Here is an 18448-nt window from a genome sequence, read left to right on the forward strand (position 1 = left end):
TTTTCTCTTCAAAAAGTGCACGTAAATGCAGCCTGTATCACAGCTAAGCTGACCATGGTCTGATGCCTTTTTATTATAGTTCAGTGAGGGCAAATTGGGGTAGAGGTTTTATATTCCTTCCCTATTTCACTGTTTAAAGTTTATTATCTTTCTAAGGGAAAGCACCTCTAATTTTGCAAGATTTTGACTAGGTAAGTTTTCAAATCAGTTTCACACAAGCTTATGAGAATTTTGAAACTATTCCCTGGACTGTCTGGAATGTTCCTTGTTAAATATAGTTTCTTATTGAACATGGACTTTATAAAGCTGATATTAATGACTTAATTAATGTTCCTGTTCCTGTGAGAAGTGGACTGAATCACCATTGAAAAAAATGGTGGGAAACTTTAGCACCTCTCTTAGTGTAAAAAAAAAAAAAGTAGGATTAAATATTACAGAATATTACTCTTCAGAGGCCAGTGGAAACATGTCTAAAATATTAAGGAAAATCATTCTGTTTACAAATACCAGGTTTTTGTCTAATTTTATTTTTCAGATTTATTTTATTTTTGCAGTACAATCGACTTAGCATGTGTTCATTTCTGCTGTGCAGCAGAGTGACTGTCATACCTGTATATATATTTTTTTCATAGTCTTTTCCACTGTGAGTTAATGCAGTTGTTTTTGTTTTACTTTGTTCAATAAAAGGGCGATTCAAACAAGTCGATAGAGAAAAAGAGCTCAGAAAAAGAGTTGTAGTATAACCCCTTTGCTGTTTTTGTAGAGTTCAGTCTTCTTTGGGGGGTGTTACGAGTATAGTATTTGAAGCCTTTATTTCTGCTTTTTACCGCCCTCTGCCCGTGTGCTCTCACGAGGCTCATTTCGAGCGTGTTCTGCGTCCTTAAGGAAGCCTGTCCTGGCCACCCCCGCTCTGTCACCTCTCTGACTCCTGCCGCACCGACTAACCTCCTCCCGGGGGGGTGGATCTCCTCGACTGCCGTGTAGGCTCTTTGCTGACTCGCAGCCCTTCCTCTGAATGTTCCTCACGGTGTTGCCGAGTTTGTAAAAAAGAACAGATCGCGTTCGTCCACGTGTAAAACCTTTCAGAAGAACTTACCCTCTCGGTTGTCTTTATAGATGAGAAGCAAAGATTCCCCTACGAGCGGCCGGGGTATGACCTCGAAGAATCCGACGGCCCGGATGAGGACGAGAACGAGAACGAGGACGAGGACGAGGACAGCCAGGCCGAGTCGGTCCTGTCCTGCCGCCCCCTCGGCCACCGCCAGCCCGCAGCACCTCCCGGCCCGAGGCGGCCTCCAGGACTCGGGGGGCGCCGACGAGGACGGCAGGATTCCCGATTGCTTCTCCGGGGGACACCCGGACCCGATGGACGTCCTGCCCCGAGCGCTGCCCACCAAGATGACCGTGCTCAGCACAGGGCCGTCGGACTACAGCCGGCCGCCCGAGTCCCCGGCCAGGGCCCCCCAGCCCGCTGGCCAGGGCGGGGAGGGGGCCGCTGCGCCCAGGTCCCCTGCCACCAGATGTCTGTGGACTACCCTGACCCCGAGGACATCCTGAGAAGCTCTGTGGCAGGAAAGACTGTTGCTTTCACACAGGTAGTAAATTGGTTTGCTGCTGCTTTCCTTCTGTTTAACCTGTTAAATCTGAGGCACCTAATGTCTTCAGAAAATAATGTATTTAAATTGCTCATCTACACCTAACTCAGTTTCTTTCACTTTATTTTTGTGTTATTTTATTTAAGGCCAAGGACATTTATGTCCTTTGGATTCTCATCAGGTATTTCGGTCGGAGTTTACATAGTGTATTACAAAACTAAGAAAGAGCCACAGGGCTCTTTACAATATATTCACTTATTACTTTTCGCTTTTTGAAAAACTCTTGAAATAAAAAATATGCATGTGCCAATAGAGAGCATGAATCTTGGAACCTATGTATTCCACGCTTTTTCTGAGTTGTTCTTCCACTGGCTTTGACGTGACGGATTTGCACTGAATTATCCAAACATTTTGCATGTTGGCCCTGTTGGCAAGGCAGCCACCAGTTTCCATGGCAAAGTTAACGTGACCCAAAAAACGTCTCAAGAAGTTCACTTTGCTTGAAGGATGGAATTGCTGAGGCGGCTTAGGAAAGCCTCCTGCCCAGGCACTGGCTGAGGGCCAGACTCAGGCCTGGAGAAGGACCTCCCCCCTCCCCTCCCCCGAGGCCTTTGCCGGGATGGATTTCCTGCTGTGACACACCCTGCGGCCTCCGGAAGAATGTGCACTCCCCTCTCTCACTCCCCTCTCTCGTTTACAGTTCTCTTCCCACTCCTGTGGACTGATGATCGCAGTTGGATTGATTTCTCAATGTGGCAGATTTGGGTTTGCTGGGTAGCACTGGAAAAAATTAAAAAGGCTGTGAACGTTTGGATTTCTGTAGACTATCCTACATGAATATAATTTAATGAAATCGCACTGATATTTAAGTTATGTTAATATTTAAGTGAGTATATAAGTGTAGATCTATAATGCGGAGAGATCTAGGAAAAGCTGGTATTTAGATGATAATCGTGGTGAAAGGGGGGATTGGCAACATTTATCCTTCTAATAACATTCCATTACCTTCACATCGGTCATCTTTGCTCTCAACTGCTCTACCCCCACATCTCTCCCACACCTGGAAATTTGGAAATCTGGTTTTCAGTAGATGTTTCATACACTTACGATGAAACGAATGAACAAATAAAAACTGCAGACCTTTCATCAATGGCTACTTTTTATTTCATATTCGAATAGTTCAGGTAATTTTTCCTTCTGCGTCAATACTCATAGCCAACCAATACCTCAGTATGTCTCATTACTCCTAATCTCCAAAATAGAGTAGAGCTGGAGTTCCTGTTGTGGCTCAGCGAGTTAAGAACCCATCAGTGTCTGTGAGGTTGCAGGATCGATCACTGGCCTCGCTCACTGGGTTAAGCATCCAGCCTTGTGCTGTGGTGTAGACTGGCAGCTGCAGCGCCAATTCAACCCCTAGCCTGGCAACTTCCATGTGCCGTAAGTGCTTCCCTAAAAAGGAAGGAAGAAAGGAAAGGAAAGGAAGGATGAAAGAAAGAAAATAGAGTGAAGCTGGTGGCGCCAGCCTTAATATCAACAACAATGGAAGAAGAATATAATTATGGCTACCTCTCGGGGCTAATCTTAGTATAAAATGAGATGATATCTAGGAAATGTGTTTGAAAAATGTGAAGTACTATATAAGATATGTTGTTGTTGGAGTTCCCGTCGTGGCTCAGTGGTTAACGAATCCGACTGGGGACCATGAGGTTTCGGGTTCGATCCCTGGCCTCGCTCTGTGGGTTAAGGATCCACCGTTGCTGTGAGCTGTGGTGTAGCCTGCAGATGCGGCTCGGATCCCACATTGCTGTGGCTGTGGTATAGGCCGGCAGCTGTAGCTCCTATTTGACCCCTAGCCTGGGAACCTCCATATGCCGCGGGCACGGCCCTAGAAAAGACAAAAAAAAAATGTTATTTGTACTACAAAATAAAGAGATTGAAGTTATAGGTTTTTAGTTGGAAATTTATTAAGTCAAAATACAGCTTGTAGCAAGCTTATTTTTATGAAATGCAAATGGACATACTCTTACCTCGGGAAGGATAGACTTGAGAAGAGCTGAACATGTTAGCCCGGTGACTACTAAGAAAACTCTGGTATCAAAGGATTGCTCTGCCTTGTCTTTTAGGGCCCAACTGTGCGCCTTCTTCCTCCTGCTGCCGAGCGCAGCCCTCAGACAGGAGGGCCGCCGCCTTCAGTGACCTCGCCGCCGCCGCCGGGCCCTCAGGAGCAGAAGCACCAAACGACTCTTCAGCCACCGCCAGGCCTGCCTTCTCCCCAGACTCACTTGTTCAGCCACCTCCCTCTGCACTCGCAGCAGCAATCCAGGACGCCGTACAACATGGTTCCCGTCGGGGGGATCCAGGTGGTACCTGCCGGCCTCACCTACTCCACCTTCGTCCCCATCCAAACGGGGCCGATGCAACTGACGATCCCTGCGGTCAACGTCATTCACAGAACCGTGGGCGCCCCTGGGGACTTGAGCACGGACGTTTCTGGCACTACAAATCCCGCCGGAGTGGCTGAACTAAGCAGTGTTGTGCCATGTATTCCCATCGGCCAAATCCGCGTGCCAGGCCTTCCGAACCTCAGCACGCAGGCCTTGCAGCCGCTGCCCTCGCTGAGCGTGGAGGCTGTCAACATCGTCGGCCTGGCCAACAGGCACCTGGGCCCGCAGGTGCACCCGCCGGGGCTGGCGCTGAACGCCGTGGGGCTGCAGGTGCTGACCGCCAGCCCCTCCTCGCAGAGCAGCCCCGGCCCCCAGGCCTCCATCCCCGGCCTCCAGATCCTGAACATTACCCTGCCCGCGCTCGTCCCCTCCGTGAGCCAGGTGCCCGCGGACGCCCAGGGCGCCCCGGGGATGCCCGCCTCCCCGCACAGAGCCCGGGAGGTGCAGCCCCCGGCCGCCGGCGCCCTTCAGGGCGGCCGGCCCGCGTCTCCGCAGGGCCCGCCTCCAGGCCAGCGGGAAAAGGCAAGCAAGGCTCCGGATCCCCCCGCCCCAGCCGGAGAGCACGCGCGGCTGGACGGCTCGGGCCAGATGAGCGCGGGGAGGGCCGGCTCGGTGAGTCCCGCCAGGCCCCAGCGCGAACTCCCTGCGGCGCAGGGCAAGCCTGCGTCGGCGCCCGAGCCCCCGCCCGGCCAGCCGCCAGGCCCCCGGGACCGAGCGGCGCCCAGACCCCCGGCCCCGCCCCGGAGGCAGCCGGCCCCGCAGTTCAGCGACGTGAGCAGCGACGACGACGAGGACAGGCTCGTGATCGCGACCTAGGGGCTTCCTATCTGGGGGTTTTGTTTGGTTTTTCGGTTTTTTTCTATATAACACTTAAAGGTTTCTTTGAAAACCCTCGTTTCCTTAAAGCACATTTTTCTGACATAAACTCATGACTAATCTTTGTGCAATCATGAACTTTTGACCAATAATTGTTGTTTTGTGTCAGCTCCAGCCATTTTTGTACATGTTGTATAGACACTTGTGCCTTTTAGGAGTTTTATGTTTAGAAACTGTACAGATTGTTGAATATATACATAAAAGAGATATTATATGTATATGAAAACCAGGTAGGTATTTGTGTTTAGCAAGAAAAACCTGTCAGATAAATCAAATGATTAAATTATATGTTGCACTGTTAAATATAAATTTTTATGGCTGTGGGGCAGCGTTTCTGTGTATAAGTTAGTATGTAAACTCCGTATTTATTGTATTCATATTAGTCTTTGAAAATGGGTCTGTCCTTCTTGTGTAAGACAGGTAACTTTACACTTCAGACAGATTTTCTGTGTAATGAAATGTTTCAGTAAAATACTGTTTACCGACTTTACCATTGCTTTAGTCGCGCCTTCTTTGTGTCACGTCCCGAGCAGCGGTCTGCTTTCGGAAAATAGCCCTAGATTACCGTTTCCTCCACACACTCCCTCCCACACTCATATTTTTGAGAAATGAGGGCTTTCGTGGTGTTACTGCCGTGGGAAGCGCCGTGCAGTCCGCTTAGCCAAGACGCCCATTTTTCTAATTTGCGAGGAAACACTTTCTGTAAGTCCAGAGATCGCACAGCCACAAACTGGCAAAGGTGCTAAATGTGGGAATGAGGACCCCTGGTAAATGTAACATTAGTCACAAAGTAATCACCCTGGGAAACCCGGTTCCTCAGGCTGCGGCCCAGGCCTGCCGTCCTTTCTGTCTCTCTGCCCTGCGTGTTTACCCCTGAGCGCTCTGTCTGGGACCAAACTACAGAGGGTCCAGGATTTACAGAGGAATTCAATTCCGACACCTAAATTACTTCCTGTACTGAGAGGCTTAACTTACTGCAGCAAATGGGGATGGAATCCACAATTGCCACTGCAGTGATTCGCATTATTACTTGATCACTGTAGACGCTACATTTGTGAAAAAAAATTTTTAATGTTGGAACTTAAATACTTGGCACCTTATTAAAACCCTGTGTTCATGTTTTTAAAGGCCTACTGCATGAAGATTTCAGCTCTATGAAGTTGGTGAGACAAAAGTGCTTGCAAGAAGTGTTCTAAGGATTCTGGAGGCCTGCTGTGAGCTAGCCCCTGCTTCAGATCTGGGCCTTAGAAAAGTACCTGTCATCTCGGCCTGCGTGCCATGATCTAAATTCTGACCTCTAAAATGGGCCCCAGCCTCAGTAGGTGGGTCAATAATGCTTGGTGATGCTTTGGATGCATGCTTCAATTTACATTTAGACTTGCCCACAGATTAACAAAATTCTCAAAAACATGAAAACAGCATTTTATATTCCAAGATGTATTTGAAAAGGATTCTGAAAACTTCTACCGAAGGAATCACATAATTTTAACAATATAATTGTTGAAAATAAGGTCCATTATCTGTCACATTTCTCAAAATAAGTTTTAACTGTCATGCCTCTGTATTAAGCTTTTATGGCCTAAATTTTTTTTTTTTTTTTTTTTTTGCCTTTTTAGGGCTGAAAATGAGGCATATGGAGGTTCCAAGGCTAGGGGTCAAATCAGAGCTGCAGCTGCCAGCCTACACCACAGTCACAGCAACACCAGATGCAAGCCATGTCTTTGACCTACATCACAGCTTGTGGCAACACCCGATCCTTAACCCACTGAGCAAGGCCGAAGATCAAACCTGCTTCCTCATGGATGCTAGTCAGGTTCATTTCCACTGAGCCACAATGGGAACTCCTGTTTGTTTGGGTTTTGGGTTCTTTTTTTTTTAGTTCATATGGATAGAATTTTCTTAATTTGAGGAAGTCCTCCGTTTAACTAAATGTTGTGATATGCTTGGTTGCTGCCTTGAAGTTTTCATAATGATGTAATATATCTCGGGTTTGTTTCATACTCTTTTTAAGATTGATTGCATTGTACATATACCTTTAATATTACTGACCATAACACTCTCACGTGGCTTTCAGATGTATTCTGCTAACATTTGAAAGAAGCAGCTAAATCAAAAACATAAAGTTTGCGTCATCGTATTCTGAAATAATCACATGGACAAAATATAAGGGAATAATTTTGAACTTTTTCTCCAAAGTGTTTTTTTCCCAAGGAGCAAGTCATTCTTAAATATTAATGACTTAACAATAATTTACTTAGAAGTAATCCAGACTGCTGGGAGACCAGCTTTGCCTTCGACTTTGCAGCACTGCCATGAAATACCCAGGTTAATAGGGAGCTGGAAGGTCAGGACGTAGCGAAACAGGTGAAAAGCATGAGGGGAAACAATTTCTATATCTTACATCTTCTTGTGTGAATCTGCTGAAATGACACTGTCAGAAGGGTTGGAAATGGCAAAACAACAAAAGGCTTTTTTCTAGTTTTCAAAGATTAGCACATCTGTTTTCTGACTTATTTGTTGCAATTTAACATAAATCAATGTCACTAAACTACCTTACTTTTGTTCCCCAAACTTTAGACTACAATGCTAATTTTACTTCAGAATGAAATTTAATCAACTGGTAACATTTAATATAGATTTTGTTTCTCTCTTTTTATTTTCATAATACTGCCATGATTTTCCTTTCATAGAAACAGCATAAATAACACTTTTCTTACTCATCTCTGACCTGGATTTTAAATGGTGAGGCTTCACAAGGATTAGGGATCAAATCAGTCATGCTCCAATAAAATTTCCAAAAAGAAGGATTAGGGATCATTATTTTTGTTGGAAGACGGTCAAGATAGGTAATGTTTCTCTGCTGATGCATGCTCAGGGCAGAATATACGCTCTTCTTGACTTTTGTTTTTAATATTACATTTTAGGATGAAATTTGAGATCAAATGGAGATCATTTTTAGATCAAGCAACAACCAAAGGTGACTTTCAGTAGAATAATTTTGTTTTAAAACCATCTGTAACTTCTAAACACAGAATATTAAATCTTCCTAAAAGAAGAATTTCCCAGGAGTTCCTGCTGTGGCACTTTGGGGAACCATCCCACTCATCTCTGTGGAGGTACCCGTTCAATCCCCAGCCCAGTGCAGTGGGTTATGGATCTGGCATTGCTGCAGCTGTGGCGTAGGTCACAGCTGCAGCTTGGATTCAATCCCTGGCCCGGGAAATTCCATACGCCACAGTGTGGCTGGGAAAAAAAAAAAAACAAAGTCTTCTCCCAAACTGACTTCCCATGACTTTAGAGAAGGATTATAGGATCATGAAGGTGATATGTTAATAGAGAAGAGAAAGAAGGAGAATAGGGCACATAAAGAGAAAGAGAGTGGAGAGAGGGCACAGAGAAGAGAAAGAGTAGATAGAGATGCACATATAAAAAAAGAGATAGGGCACAAGAAATATATTTATATAGGTCACAGATAAGATAAAAGAGGGTAGAGAGTTGCACATATAATATAAATATATTTATATATTTCACATATAATATAAATATATTTTATATATTTCACATATAATATAAATATATTTTATATATATTTAATAGATAATATAAATATATATATATTTAATAGATAATATAAATATATATTTTAATGACAGTAACTCCCTATTGTCATAACAAAAAAAAAAGTGCAGAGAACAAGTTTAAAACAGGAATAGTAAAATACTTTTCTCTACAAATGGTATAATCTTAAAGTCATGCTGCTCTTACATATACAGTGTTCATCTAGAACAACGCACACACAAGGTCCTGTGAAGGCACCATAGGCATAAGAGTTAAAGCAGAGGATCCTGCCCTAGATGTGCCCTGTCTGAATTGGGGTGCACTGGGAGAAGGCTCAGACATCCCACCTTCAGTAAGAATTTAAGTATCAACCAACTCCAACACTATGCAAAAGAGGGAAGAAATTAGACAACACATGTTCTAGCCTGAAGGAGAATGACTGCTTAGGATTTAAGCCATAGAAACTAGAGAATAATACTAGTCTGTAGTAATCTTAGAAACCAGAGAATAAACATTTCAAAAGGTAGGAAAGTTGCTGTCTTAATAATTAAAGAATAGTTCCTGTGTATTGGGAATTGCCTTTTTTTTTTTTTTTTTCTGGCCGTGCCAGCGGCATGTGGGAGTTCCTGGGTGAGGGATCGAACCTAAGCCATAGCAGTGACAACTCCGGATCCTTAACCTGATGCTCCACAAAAGAACGCTGGCACTGCCGTATTTTTGAAGGAGATCTAGGATTTGGGACTTTAGAACAGAGATGATGCTGAGCAGTAGGACAAAAATAGAGCAACGAGGGTGGAGGTGGATATGTTATTTAAAATTTTGCGGGGGAACCAGTCTAAGCGGAAGAGAGAAGATTCATTCAGACTTGCAACAAATACCTATTGAGCCATGCAAAAAGCACTTTTGGGATGCTAATTGAACACAAGTTAAATGGTGTTTACCCTCAGGGAGCTTATATATTCTAGTACCCTGGAAGAGTACAACCAGATGCAAATTATATTAGGGCCCTAAAAGGAGCACAGCCAAGAGCAGTAGGGGTACATACAGGGGAGAGCTCTGGGCTGAGTTGATCTGGGAATGCTTATGGAATATATGACATGCTTGGCCTTGAAGGGACGTTGCTAAACTGAAAAAAATAGAAGGGAAGGGAATTCTCCAGAATGGTGTGGAAGGGGAGCAATATTAATCCCTACTATAATCTCATGCAGTGCTTCCTGGCAGGAGCTATTCTCCCATTTTACAGACAAGGAGGCTGCGTCTCACGATGTTATCAAACTTGGGCATGCAGGTGCTGGTACCCGAATCCAGGACTGTATGACACAACGGCACTACACACAGGCCAAGGTGCAGGAAGCATAAGGGAGCGTGGAGACAAAGGGACTAAACCACATTTGGGGGATTTAACAAGCGTCTAGCAGAGCCATGATTCTATAATAGAGAACAAGGGCTGAATTTCAAGATGGTTAGAACTGTGTGGGCTCTTCATGTGACAAGGGCACTCAATGAGTCAGAGCTGGTGGGAAAGGAGCCCCATATCTCTCCTGCGCTAATAATTTGGGGGGGTGGGGATCATAGGGCAGCAAACATGGGGGGAGAGCAAGGGAAGTAATGCAGGGAGCATGGAAGGCAAACCAAGTTATCCACTGCCACGCCGGCCACGGGACCTTTTCTTTTTAATGAAAGGACCAGCATAATACAGGAGATATTTGTTGATGACCCACATTAAGGAGGATTGGCCTCCAATAAGACTGGACCAACTGGAGAGATGCGATGAAAAGATGCTGTGACACTTGTGTTGGAAAATGAAACCATATTTTAAAATGCAGCTATTCCATTTATATGGAGTTCACTATGTGCCATCCTCACCCCTCTCCAAAGCATCACTCTGGAGATAAGAGAAATAGAATATTTAGACCCAGGTAAAAGAGAACCACACTCTGTGCCCTTATGGACAGAGCATCATGGGAGTATCCTTCCTTGCTGGGATTTCTGGACTCCAACTTTCAACAAGCTAGAGACAGATGAATGTCTTTCGAGGCCACCAAGCCCTGGAGGCAGAAACTGGATGGTTCATCACGACAGCCAAAAAGATACGTCAGGAGAGTGGGGCAGAAATATAAAGAATAATTGTAGTAAATAATAATGATGTTGTCTTTTCACTCAGCAAAGGAGAGCATTAGGGGATTATCAAAAAAGAACTCAGACTAATAGGGAAATCCTGTGTCTCCACCAATTTCTGTGTAAGACCAGGATTAACCTCACAGCACAGAGCTAGTGGGCATTCAAGGCTCACAAACTAAAACTCATTTGCATACTAACAAGGCATAAATATTAGAAATACTTCTCTTCAAGGGAGACTGCAAGATGAAAGACTCTGGTACTGTTTACACAGTCCTTTAAGATCTATCAGGGTCAGCCAGGGGAGGAAAGTGTTAACTGGTCTTCCCTCCACTTTATTCTAAAGTGAGTTCTGAAAGAACGAGGGTTCTGGGGACCCGACCTGCTCTGCAGAGCATAGAGGCGGCTGAGAAGAGCCCAAGACCAGGAACCACGACCCCCCCGCCAGGTTCCTACATCAGGGAGAAGGACCAAGCTGCTATTTCTCTCAAAGTCATGAATCAAGTTTGGCTTACTTTGTAGCTGGAGCCTTTTCTAAATGCAAATTAAAAGTCCCCAGGAAAAATCTCAAAGATTTTATTTTAAGAAGTGCCCTGCTTTTGATGTCTGAGAAGTTAGGACTCTCATCCCAAAATGTTTGAGGGTTGCATTGGCCGTTAAGGATTTATTCCAGAGCACAGAAGAATTATTCTTTAGGGGCACTGGACTGAGGCAGGGGTAGGGACTGCATGTTGGGAAAATGATGGAAGAATGGAAGTTAAGGGTCTAGGATGTTTTCAAGCTTCTTTCCTCACCACTCAGGCCGTGTACCTAATTCTGAAAAGACGTGAGTAATCCAGGTAATTGCAATGAAACCGCAAATTAAATGTGAAAATCTCCTGGCTTAACAGGATATGCTAAAATTACTTTTCAAAATTAGGTATATTTTCTTTAAAGGTATTCAGATTTAGGGTAATTCAGATTTAAGTGTGGGGATTATTCAGTCTTGCACCCTGGACATCAGAAGAGTATTTTATAACTCACACTATATAGAATATCATTTTTCTAATCTTAAGTACAACAAATGCCATATGATGTTATCCCCATTTTAGGCTGAGAAAATGGGTTACAAAGCTAGTTAAGTAGAGACACTGTGATTTAAAACTAGATCAGTTTTTTCCACTGTACCGTGCTGCTTTCAGTAAGATTTACAATAATTGGGTTGTATTGTATTCATTTCTCAGAGAAAGTCTGCTTAGCATTCATAAGCCATCCCATTTAAATTTCTTACTGAAATGAGTATGTCCAACGCCAAGCATATTTGTCTAGATAATAGACTTTATAAACTTTTTCTACACCCTTTCTCATAATTGATATAATAGAAGCCATAAAAATATTTAGTGAGGAAATACTTAACTGAAATAGCAGCGAATAAAATGGCAATCTAAAGTGACAATTCTAATCAAGCGTAAAACGGGTAAACCTCCAAAGTGCCTTAGGTTTCAGTTATTAATTATTATTGAGCAAGACGTCTTTGTTACATAGCATATGAGGATAACATTTGGATTGAACTGAGTGTGGATTCACATTGTCTAAGAGAAAGACAAGGTCTGAGCACAGCATAGCATCATGTTATCAAGTCTTTGAATTTGATCCTGTCAAAAATATTTCCAAAAAAAAACAGAGCAATTTTCCATTACTTTTGATAGAAAATTATTTAAACGTATTTCTTCTAGAAGAGGGGACATCAAATTGTACTTGTTTTTTCCAATGTGCAGATTTTAAAAGGATGTAGAGAAAGCAAAGATGGAAATTTAGAAGGAGATGAAGACATGCATAAATGATTTTTACAAAAGCAGCAAAAGAGGAAAAGGAAGGATCTATTTAGCAAATGACTCCATATCTCAGAGTAAACCACTAGAGGCAAGTATATGAAATTTAGCATTCTTTTCTTCTAATCCTTAATTTTGGTGTCTGGAAGATAGACGTGAATAATTAGATACCTTTTCCGATGTTCAGATATTTGGGGGTTTGATAAAGGTATGAAGACCAATGGACACTTGTTGGACGCTGGTTTTGCTTGCGACAAGACATCTTTCATTGTTTTCAGCTACTTGAAAGGCAGCGTGTGTAGTTATTTACCTCTGAATGTTGCCGAATGGGATCTAAGGAAACTCTGTAGGTGAAAGACAAGGAGATGTCACATTCCTAGAGATCAGTCAAGGAAAGAAAAGCCAGCTTGGAGTTCAGTCAATTAGCCAGGCATGCCTAGTTTTCTTTGCTAATAGCAAGGCTTATTTTTGCCCCACAGGGTCAAATGTTAAGACTGGGTTCCATGCAGCATTGCATCCTCTGATGCACTGAAGGCAGTTATGTTGGAACATCTTCACCCATTACACAAGGAGATACCTTCTGTTACTTTGACGTTCATATTTCCCTAAACATAGTTCCCTAGAAGTGGGGTAATGTGTCACGCAGAGTCTGCTTCTATAACCAACTGTACACCATTAATAACTGATGATGGAAAGATCCTGTCTTCACCGAGTGTATTAACTCTTTTAATAAAATAACGCACAACACGTTATAGTCGGCCAGGGGCTCCAACCTTCGGAATTCAAGACGTTGATGGTAAGACACAGGAGTCTCGAGTCTACGAGGAGAGAGAGGAAATAATTTTTAAAACTTTTTTTAAGGTGAATTTCAAATCCAAATCATTAATGATTTCTTTTGGTTAATGGCCATGAAGTTAAATGTGTAATACAATATATTTTTCTCTGTCTCAGCCTCTGTTGGAAATAGAAGTACAATGTTCAGTACATGGTACATCAATCCTCTTTGAAGCTTAAGCAGCCCTGAATGCCTTTAGGTCAATGCTCGGAAAGTCCTTTAAACCGAGATAAAGATCAGACCTGACACAGGGACCCCAGGGGCCTAGCCTGGAAAATGTTCTGTTTGTTTTGTTTTGCAGCTAAACAAATTCCTGCGAACTCTTTGTTGTCATTTTTCTAAATCCTTCCCCCCAAAAGAGGGATTTGGAAGACAAAACAGATACGGATGTCAAAACACTTAAAGTTTCTGCTATAGGTGGGTAGAGACATAGATTCTTTAGAATTTCAACTGAAATAGATAAAGTATTTCATACCAGACTTGCATAATTGTCTTTTAGAGGCACCTGAAGAGTTCCTTGCTGTTTGTGTTGAGGTTTGCTGTTTGAGTAACTGCCTTTGCAGTGTGTAGCATGATGCACCAGGAAAGTATGAACGATTTGTAAAGTGATACAAATGTTTGTAAATAACTGATTTGTAAATAAACCTGCCCATCTCAATAATTCAGTGCGGGGTTAGGGAACGCTGAGATGGGTTGGCTGAAGTGTGATTGAATCTTGGTTCAGTCTCTGCTCAAGGTTTATTTCAGTGGCCTTAGGACTGTATTCCTACCCCTGCAAACTTATGCCCACACTGGGTTGGACAAGAGAGAAGGGATTTGCAAAAAATATCTCAGGTTCACTATCCACACGTTGCAACGATGCTATTAGCATGGATACTGCGTATGTTCTAGAGTTTGTGTGTCAAATCAAAACATAACCTTAATTTTCACTTTCTGTTTTTAAATATTACATAAGGAACAAGAAACATAGTGCATATGGAACCAAACAGTCTTAAGAACAGATGGCCTAAATTTAAATTCCAGGTCAACGACTTATCAGCTAATTGTCAAGTTAGTTGTTTTTTACGCCTCAAGGTTTTCATCTGCCATTTAGGGCAAGAGTAAATCCCACCTCATAGGGTGTGGGGGATTAAAGCAGACAGCATGTAAAGCTGCTAATTCCTGGTGCAAAACAATATCTGAATGAATGTCAGCATTGATTCGGAGAGATTTCCAGTGACTCTGAACACTTTGCAACAGGACAGATACGAAGTCATTTGCATCTTTCAACCAATACTTAGGAAGCACCCGCCCCTTGCAAGACCATGCTCAGATACGTATCTGTGACTTTCTGAAAACTACTGACACCCTTTGCAAAATGCTGGGCTATGTTGAAAGTGTTTTCTAACATTGCGTTTTGCAGGAAAACCAGTCAAAGCCTAAGTAAAATGACTACATCACATAGGTGATCTCTAACAGCTTCCATGAACTCTTCCATCTCAAAATGATTCCTGCTCATTCTCAGGGAGAAGATGGGCTGTCGGCTGGTGAAAAAGCGCGTGTGGCATGCGTAGGGGATGGAGCACCACGCCAAAGCGAGCCTATGCATCTCCCGGGCAGCCTGGGGTTGCCCTTATTCTCTCTTCTCCGTGGGGTCTGGCAGGAAGAGGGCACAGAGAATTTCCTTTGTAGACATCACAGCTGCGCCCAGGCCTGCCCAGACCTGCTCAGAGACCAGAGTAGGAGAAAGATGAAACCTCCTGCAGCCGTGGGTGGGGAGCCTGGCCACAGAGTTAGGCTGGTGTCTCTCAGCATCTCTAGTTACTCTGGAAATGGGGCTGCTTTTTATTGCCCGGGAAGTTCGGTGGGACTCCCAAGTGGGACAGGAAGCTATCCAAATGAGATGATGATGGGGATGCTTTGTAGGGCTGCCCCAGTGACATACAGACGTTTTCCCAGGCTCGGGGTCAAATTGGAGCTGCAGCTGCCAGCCGACACCTCAGCCACAGCAAAGCTGGATCCTTAACTCCGGAGCAAGGCTAGGGTTAGGGTTTAGTAAGTGTTCAAATGTATGCATACTTACTGTGGGCTAGGTATTCTATTCTGCAATTTACATTGTTTTTTAAAATGTTTAATCCTTTTATTAGACCTATGAGGCCACCACTCTTCTTCAGTTAAGGAAACTGAGGCTTGGGATGGATAAATATTTGCACAAGATCCCCGAAAAGGTAGAAGCCCATTTCCCCTGTGGGCTTATCGTCCTTGTTCTTCAGCCACATCCTTTTCTAGCTACCAGGACATCATTGGATAAGCTGAGTATATTCATATTAACTTAAAATAAATTCACTTGTTTCCCTGGCATGTACTTTTGCAGTGATTCACCAACTTGAATCTTCATTTACTGAGAAGAGTCCTTCATTCCTATAAACTGTAATTATAACCATTCAATATTTTTAGAGGGGAAAATGTATCTGTTTATACTAGGTGTTTAATAATCACCCACAGACTGTCTCTCATTGTCACCTTCTCCACAATTACTATTGTTTTCTAAATTTCTTAACAAGTAATTATAAAGAGATGTTTTGGTATGAAGAATGAGAAAGATATTCAGTGTTTCCTGTATTTCATAAACACCACATAATTGTCATTCATTACTATTTCCATTTTATTGGATTTGGAATAGTGTTAGGCTGTCCTGTGGGTTCCAGTCTATCCATGAAGCACCTGAAGATTCTTTTCTTTCCAGATTATATCACATCTTCTCTACAATGTCAGAAATTTGCACAAGAGATTTATATTCAAAGATATGAACATACCTTTGTTTTCATTGGCAGCAAAGGATTTTTTTTGTTGTTGTTATAAATGCTGTTTAATGCTGAATAGGCTTGAAAGGATATATTAAGTACAGATATTTACAACATATAATTTCATTAGATTGTACATCTCCATATAGCAATGATGACAGCTTGGCCAAGTTCAAGGTAAGAGCTGATACTCTGAATGAGCAGACTACTTTATAACTCTAATTGTACGTTTGCTTATCTTGGCTTGTGAAATGGATCCAGGCTGTTGTGGCAGAGAACTGAGGTAATCCAATGGAAAAGTATTTGGGGACTTCCAGTATGTTCTCGAGCCAACAGAAATACACCCAAATACCAAAGCACTGACTCCCTCGCTGAAGTTAACACCTGAACAGGTAAGCATTATCCTGGATGCCATTGTGCTAATGCAAGTGTGCAAAGGTGAGAGCCTCTATTTGTCGAGCAGATGTGGGTCTTCTCATGTCATAAAATGGGAAAGCCAACATCTTGATGACTCACCTTAAAATCCTTTCTTCCCTTCTTTTGAAAGTGATACTGTATTTTGCAGTACAGACAAGAAAGTCTACTTTTTTTTAATCTGCCAAAAGAGACTGAGATTATAACAAGTGAAGATAGAGAAATTATGAGGGACCTCTTATTTCTTCTCCCAAAACTTGATTCTCAGCATATCCAAATCCAATGATTCTGTAGCTTATTCATAGTTCCTAAAAATTGGGAATGGGGGAGCCCATACCTTGGGACCGAAGCTCAAGCACTTTGTGTGTGAACAGCAGGGAACAAAGTATCACTCAGAGGGGGAAAAGCGATTTAGGATGCTGATTAAAGCGGGTATTCAGAAATCTGTTGTAGGAACCTATCATTTAGACCAGTCAGAGAGAAAAAATTTACACACTTTCATCAGTACCTCTTTTTTTTTATCTTATTTTAAAAATTTCCCCATTTATTTATCAATTTGTCTATTTATTTTGCTTTTCAGGGCTGCACCCGTGGCATATGGAAGGATCCCAGGCTAGGGGTCCAATCGGAGCCACAGCTGCTGGCCTACACCACAGCCACAGCAACACAGGATTCTTCACCCACTGAGCGAGGCCAGGACTCAAACCTGAGTCCTCATGGATACTGGTCGAATTCATTTCTGCTGTGCCAGACAGGAACTCCTCCCCTTTTATTTAAAGAAATGAAAAAAAAAAAAAAAAAAAAAGAGGTTAAAAAAAGGTACATGAGGACTCACACTCAAAAAACGAAAAGAATCACTTTCAGAAATTCCTTCCTCAGCCGGTGCTTCAGGGTTGCGAAGCCAAAAGATCAGAGTCATCTGCGCAACAGTCACAAAGCTGGCAGGTTCTGAGCACATCTAAGAGATGGATTGTTCTTCTAAGGAGCAAGACAAGTTGTAATCATGTGTGGATTAATATGAAACTAGGTATTTTTGCAGAGGTGTCAGAGTTTTCACTCTAATGCAGGATGAAGGAAATGCCTGTTTCCTTCAGCAGGAAGGATGGCTTGAGGGGTTGAGGACCCGCGGCTGGAGAAGGTGGGTTCTCCCCCAGCTCTGCCCTGTTCCTCCTTTGCGACCCACTCTCTTTGATGGTTCATTTCTTCCTCCTTAAAGAAAATGCCTGCCATGCCTGCCTCAAAAGAGCCTCGGGAGGAAAATCCAATAAAGAGACAGATTAAAATCTCCCAATCCAATAAGCAGAACTGTGCAAGGAGACAGTGTCACCGGCGATATCAGAACTTCCTCTCGATTGCTAATGAGTGGGTCCTTCCTGCAGGGATGTGGTGTCAGCTCAGCTGGTGGCTTTCCCGAGGCTCAGAAAAGCTTGGGCATTTTAGCACAGAAGAAGGCCTAATTTTTTAAATGGAAGAAGCCAGGAGTTCCTGCTGGGGCACAGTGGATTAAGAATGCAGTGCATGGGTCGTTCTGGATGCATGGGTTCAATTCCCTCCTGGAGCAGTGGGATAAAGGATCTGGCATTGCATCAGCTGTGGTGTAGGTTGCAATGGCAGCTCAGATCCAATCCCTGGCCTGGGAACTTCCTTAGGTTAAGGGTACAGCCCTAAAAAACAATAAAAGAAAGAAATAAATAGATGAAGCAAGTAAGAAGCCAGAACAATGTCAGAGATTCAACTGTAGTGCCGTATTATCTACTTTTAAAATACAGGACCTTTTAAAAGAGAAAAAGTATATATTCAAAAGAAAATGTAGGTGTTCTCTTGTGGCACAGATGGTGAAAGATCTGACATTGTCACCACACTGGCTTGGGTAGCTACTGTGGCACAGGTTTGATCCCTGGCCCGGGAATTCCACCTGTCATGGGCAAGGCAAAAAAAAAAAAAAATAATAATAATAATAATAAAGGAAATGAAAGAAAATGTACTTTCAACAGCTAGGAGAATTTTTTTTTCC

At 43.0% G+C, this 18448-nt stretch overlaps 1 protein-coding gene across 1 annotated transcript in view; it reads left to right on the plus strand.

Annotated features, from left to right (window-relative positions):
* Positions 1 to 5405, plus strand: part of HIVEP1 (HIVEP zinc finger 1) — a 146145-nt gene extending 140740 nt beyond the window's left edge. Inside the window, 4 exon segments of the mRNA XM_047797240.1 lie at positions 1117 to 1241; positions 1243 to 1492; positions 1495 to 1595; positions 3719 to 5405. Of these exon segments, the coding sequence (XP_047653196.1) occupies positions 1117 to 1241; positions 1243 to 1492; positions 1495 to 1595; positions 3719 to 4855 (1613 nt within the window). The 3' untranslated portion in view covers positions 4856 to 5405.
* Positions 5406 to 18448: the final 13043 nt, after the last annotated feature.

This window comes from Phacochoerus africanus, chromosome 9 (genome assembly GCF_016906955.1).
Source record: "Phacochoerus africanus isolate WHEZ1 chromosome 9, ROS_Pafr_v1, whole genome shotgun sequence".
NCBI lineage: Eukaryota > Metazoa > Chordata > Mammalia > Artiodactyla > Suidae > Phacochoerus > Phacochoerus africanus.